Here is a 6,147-nt window from a genome sequence, read left to right as displayed (position 1 = left end):
TCCTCTGAGCAGTTCCCTCAACTTATTGCAATACAAAACCAACCAAAGAGCTCCTTGCAATCTGTTAGCCCCCCTGCACTAAAGGTCACCCCAGGAAGGTAGCCATCCAAGGAAGGAAGCCACCCCACTTTAAAAGCTTTCTGACCATGCCTGGAATGTCTCTATTACTCCCTAGGCACAAAAGCCCCTGGAGTGGGGGAGCCACAAAAACTGCACACAGGACAGCCACTTGTGGCCCCCTGAAAGCTGATGGTTCTTTCCCAAACAATTCATTTCTACTATTGTGTTAAGAGTTGGGGGAGTGTGTGTGTGTGTGTGTGTGTGTGTGTGTGTGTGTGTGTGTTGGGGACAAGGAGTGAGGAAAATCAGAACTCTCTCACATGGCGCCCATGGGAAGTGCTATCTATGACTGGGAGGAGGTAACGGGGGGAGAGGAGAGGAGCATGGCCTCTAACCACACAGCCTGCCCACTCTCCACTTCCTCACTGACTATCCTGCTTCTGCAGAGCAGCTAGAATGCTTTATCTGAAACGCAAGTCTACACACCATCTTCTCTGGCTTGGACCCTGCAGGGTAAAGCCCCTATGTGGCCCTTCCTTAGACTTAACCACTGTCTTTCTCTCCAGCAAAGCCCCACCCTCCTGGCAGGCTCAAGGGCCTGCAGTTTCCTCCACATCCAGCCCAGGTTGGCCTGCCTTCCATGCAAGCCTTTATTCATCTACCTGACTTGTACTCAGAAACTCAGCCCAGGTGCTACCTCCTGCAGAAAACCTGCCTGGACCCTCCAGGACGGGTTCCACAAGCTCCCACAGCCCCCCTGTGTACTCACATGCCTTCAGCCTATCATTTACGGTGTTGTTTCAAAATGGTCTGCTTAGGACTCAATTTACTGTGCTAGACTTGAGATGGTGGTTGAGGGCGGGCGGGGGGGGGGGAGGGGGAACAGCCCTGTGTCTTAGCACACCTGTGCACCCTAGCATGTAGCACAGCACCCAGTTGATGTTCAATTTTTTTTTTTTTAAAGATTTTATTGGGGAAGGGGAACAGGACTTTATTGGGGAACAGTGACTTTTTTTCCAGGACTTGCTTTCCAAGTCAAGTTGTTGTCCTTTCAATCTTAGTTGTGGAGGGTGCTGTTCAGCTTCAAGTTGTTGTCCTTTCAGTCTTAGTTATGGGGGGGCGCAACTCAGCTCCAGGTCCAGTTGCCGTTGCTAGTTGCAGGGGGCGCAGCCCACCATCTCTTGAGGGACTCGAGGAGTTGAACTGGCAGCCTTGTGGTTGAGCACCTACTGGCCCATGTGGGAATCGAACCGGCAGCCTTCGGAGTTAGGAGCATAGAGCTCCAACCACCTGAGCCACCGGGCCGGCCCTGATGCTCAGTTTTCAAACTAACCTGGACTCTGTGCATTCATGGTTCGAAGGCACAAAAAATGGTTTTGCACTCTTTGGTCTAATGGAGCAATCCTGCCTCTACTCCCTGCCCTAACACAGGCCTAAGGCAAGTGCAGAAAGCCATGGTCTGGGTTTCAGGGTGTCATAGAATCAAAATCTACAAAAAGAAGTGGCCATCTGAGGGGAGAGTTGGTGGCCAGTCTGACCCAATGCCTGATTTTATAGGTGGAGCAATAAAGCCCAGAGATGGGGTTGACTTGCTACTGTCTCATAGGGAGGGCATGCCGAGCCGGGGCTGGCCCCAGGACTCATGATCCTATGTCAGGATTCTTCCGCTCCACCCCCAGGCCTGGCTCCTGGAGGGAGAAGGGAAGGGATGGGGAGTGGGGGCAGGAACAGAGGGACAAATGGTGCTGAGAGGCACACATGAAAGCCCCACTCCCCTCACCACCACCCCAGAGTGGCTTCAGGCCTTATATCTGGCGCCCACACCCTTTGGGCTCCTCCTGCAGCTCTACTGCCTCCCCATCCGCTTGTCTTTAATCATGTTTGTTGGACAATCCCCAAGTGCCTGATGACTTTTTAAAGAGAAATTAGACTTGGGAGCTGGAAGAAGTGGGGCAGTAGGCAGGAGAGGGGAAAGGGAAAGAGTGAAGTGAGGGTCAGGGGACACAGCTCCCATCTCAGCAGCCAAAACTGTAAGGTCAATTCACTTCATGTCCACTCAGAGCCCACGGAGAACAAAGGGGGACAACTGACCTGACAAATCACAGAAAGGTTTTTCTGTTCCCTGAAGTATAGGCTATAAGACAATCTCATGACATCTTCAGGCTGTGAAAGGCTATGAGAAAGAGCAAGATGAATGCCTTTCTTCCTTTTTTCATGAAAAAGAAAAAGAATTAAGTTTCTATTGCGGTGGGAAGGAACTGGGCCAGGTTCCAGAAGGCACATTCTAATAGGGAGAGTGGAGCCAAGCAAGTCGTGGATTTATGCAGAGTCCAGCATGGAGGAAAGTGACCAGGCTAAAAGTCTTTCATGCAGTGGAACTCTTTGTCCCACTTCACTTCACCCCTCCTTGCTCATTTCTACACATCATATCTCGCCCTTCATTTCTTCAACAATCCTCTCAAGCAGTTCTAGCCACTTGCCAACCTAAGCAGTCCTGCCCCTTCCACCAGCAGGGATCCTTCCTTCCTTCCTAATTTTACTGGCCTCACCACCTCCAGAAAGCATCCTTCCTCCATGATCCTCACGTAGCAAGAGTTCAAATTCAGCTTTGACTATACTGTCTGTGCAAGGGGTCTCAGTCCCATTTCCATGAAGCATCTGCTCAGACTCATTCCTCCACCAGGGGCCTCCAAGGGCACGAGCCATCCCTTCCTTCACACTGGGCTCTATCTGCCCTGGCACCCAGCCCAGACCGTGCCTGACCTAGTCCCTCCTCCCTCTCTCTGTTTTGGCCTTAGGGCACTTCCGGGACCTGTGCCTTCTCACCAGGATGAACCTAATGGTTTTTTGGCAGCTGATGCTTTTTCTCTGTGCCATCTCCTTCAGGGAGACATCAGAAAACGTGACGCCCTTGGAGAATCCTAGATCCACAGGTATGTGTTTTCTGGGAAAAAGGGTGGGAGGGAGCAAGTGAGTTATTGCAAAATGAGGTTTACCACATTTTTCAGATTATGGTTAGTCTATTCATGTGAGTTAAACAACGTATTTAATGGAAACCCAAGACGGGCACATGCAGCTCATTTAGGGGCCCCATTAATCTTGCAAGTTAGGGATGGCTTACCATTGCCTTGGTCATCAGCAGGCTCACCTATGTTCAGGTGTTTCTTAACCACCAAGCTCCTTCATGGTTTTTGCACACTATATTCTCTGCTCCATGCTAATCACCTCTCTGCAGATCTGTTCGGAAGAAATTTACTATGCAGTTTTCTTTCATCAGTGACCTCAGTCCCTTTATGGGCAGTTTGGGGGGAAAAAAGAAGACCCTAACAAAAGAACAGATCCTGTCAACCTTATGAGTTCACTATGGTACTGATGAGCTGAAGAAATTGAGGCCCAAAGATGTAAAGATACCTCCCCAAAGTCAATGAAATGCTGCAGAACCCCAGCAGGTGGGGGAGCTCCCTGAGAGTGTGTCTCTGAGTGGCACAAGTTAGAATGCTACAACTCCCCAAGCAGGAGTCATGGGTTTAACACTGGTGGTCAGCTTTCTGGGCAAACTAGAACCATAGCTTAGCTTCTCTGGACTGAAGTTCATCTAGCTATGAAACTTGGGACATGGAGAGTATCTACACATGTGATATCACTGTGCCTGTGAGATATCCCAGAACAAAGAGAACACAGACCTGGTGTCCTTTGCCAAGACTGTCTTCTCTCCTGGGATCAGGTATCCTTTCTGAATGAGAATAACCTCACTACTGCCCTGGGGTCGCTGAGCTTGTTGGCTATTTTTGGCAAAAGACTTTAGGTGAGGCCACAAACAGTAGCCTGAGCAGTGATCCTACTGCTGGGATAGTGGGTATAACAGTGAAGGAAGCCATCGTCCCTCCCCATCTGGCCCAGGCCCTAGGCAAGCAGGAGGGGCCTCCTAGGAAGATTGTCATTAACACTGTACCATGCCCACACTCCTCTTCTCCAAAGTATGCCAGGGCATTGAGGAGCAGGGCTCAAAGCCAACTGCCCCCCAACACACACCCACTCACAGGTAAGGCCTCATTTCTACTAATCTCTAGCCACAGTTGGCTGGGGTCATTGTGTACTCAGAGCTAGTTGCACTATTTTACTGCCAGAAATTATAGTGAACTTAATGAGTCTTGCATGTGAAGTGCCTTCCAAATTAGCCTTATTAACCCTCAGTATGAAGAAGAGAGATTATATATACCCAGAGTGGGGGAGTTGAGCCAGGTTAGGGTGACCCAGATAATTTCCCATTCCTCAGAGTTCTTATATAACTTTTTAGGGGGGGGGGCACGATTACTGGGGGCTGTGGGAACACAATGGTCTTAGTTCCACTTCCTTGATTTCTGTAACTACAAGAAATCAAGCTTTTTGTTTCATTTGCTTTTACAGAGTTAACGAGCATTTATTGAGGCCCTACTATGTGTGAGGCCTTGTTTCAAGCATTCTGAGAGATAAGGGGAGGAATGAACATGGCTCTCATAGTCCAGTGGGGGAAGCCTGATGCAGAGCCAGGCAGTGAGCCAAGCAGAGCATCTAAGATACCTTAGTTTTCTTTATTTCCAAGCTCTATCCTGTTGGCTTCCTAAAAAGGAAATAATTTAATATAAAAGATATTGAGGATGATTCTGGAAACCATTTGAAATCAAAGCTATGTTGAAGGAGGGAGGAGGAAATGGCCTAATCACCAAGCTCAGAAGCTGGTGCTGGTGGTGGTGCCCAGCTGGCATCGAGCTCGGAGCTTCCCGGAGGTCAAGGAACACAAGGGAAGCACAGGACGGGGCGGTGAGCAGACGTTCCCAGGCGGCTCTCTGTCCTCACTCGGCCTCGCCCTCTGGCTCTATCCTAGACCAGAAGCTTGGGCCCCTGGCGCTCTCGCCTCCCTGGGAGCGGGGCCAGCGGTGTGCGCCCGCGAAGAGCGCCGCGGAGCCCGGGCGGCCGTTCCTGTGCGCGCCCGGCAGCCGCCTGATCCCCGCCCCGCGCGGCGCGGCGCCGGTGCGGCGGGGGAAGGACCTAACGGCCTACAACTGGAACTCCTTCGGCCTACGCTACGGCAGACGCCGGGCGGCGTCCCGGGACCGCGCCCGGGGGCGTGAGCCTTCTCACCCCGGACTGGGGGCTTCGGGCACGCGGGGCGGGGCTGCGGGCGGGGCAGGGGGAGGGGCCCTGCAGGTCCCGTCCTGAAGCAATAAAAGAGAAGGCCGGCGACTCACCCGCGTGTGATTTGTGGCTCATTTTTGAAGGCAGCACTGATGAGGGTTTTCCCCTTCTGCCCCCAATTGGTTCTTTAGCTGGTTCTAAGATGGCTTTAGTGTTATCAAGGACAGTGCTTTTCAAACTAGAGGTGGGAAAGTACCAGGTTGGTTTTTCCCCAGCCCGGGACAGGTCATTACTTTTCATACACACACACATCACTAAAACACTGAAAAGTTTAAAAATAAAGAGAAGAGCAAATTTGGATGCTTCTTGAGTGTCTCAGCAATATCAAATTTCCATTAAAATTTCTCAAAAATTTTCAAAAGTCCTTTTCCTTCTTAGACTTATCTCACTGCAAAAGGGTAACAAACATTTTGCAGAGGGGCATCGGCCACAGCCCACATTTTGAGTAGCTCTGATTTGACCAGTGGAAGGCAGACAGTTTAAGTACCTTCCTCTTTTCCCCCGGGAAGTTTTCAGCCAGTTGGACAGCTTGATCTGGAAGATCATGCCAACCACTGCCCTCTCCACTGAGGCTTAAATGCCACCCCAGCGCCACAGTCAGACCTGTACTGGGGTCTCAGCCCCAAGGCACTGAAGCCCCGCTCCATGTGTAAGGGGTGTCAACAGTGGACTGGGCCATGCACCTCCCCCACCTCCCAGAAGCCCTGGATGGATCCAGTACTTCACATGTATCACTCATTCCTCTGCATCCTTGTAACCAGGGAGCTGTGCGTGTATTATCCCCATTTTCACAGGTGAGAACCCCTAGGTTCAGAAAGATAACTAACTCATTCAAGGCACACAGCCAATGAGAGGCAAGCCTAATCAGGCTTCTGACACCAGAGCTGGGTTCCTCCACTGCGCTGTCATGCC

At 51.0% G+C, this 6,147-nt stretch overlaps 1 protein-coding gene across 1 annotated transcript; it reads left to right on the top strand.

Moving 5' to 3' along the window:
* Positions 1–2,890: 2,890 nt before the first annotated feature.
* KISS1 (KiSS-1 metastasis suppressor) lies at positions 2,891–5,259 on the top strand (the record flags this gene model as incomplete). Its single annotated transcript, XM_081026186.1, has 2 exons — positions 2,891–2,993; positions 4,925–5,259. 2 exons carry the CDS (start codon positions 2,891–2,893, stop codon positions 5,257–5,259), a joined length of 438 nt encoding a protein of 145 aa, XP_080882312.1.
* Positions 5,260–6,147: the final 888 nt, after the last annotated feature.

This window comes from Rhinolophus hipposideros (genome assembly GCF_964194185.1).
Source record: "Rhinolophus hipposideros genome assembly, chromosome: 19".
NCBI classification, from domain to species: domain Eukaryota; kingdom Metazoa; phylum Chordata; class Mammalia; order Chiroptera; family Rhinolophidae; genus Rhinolophus; species Rhinolophus hipposideros.
The sequence above is the reverse complement of the archived record's forward strand: the minus strand, read 5'-3'. Positions and strand labels throughout refer to the sequence as shown.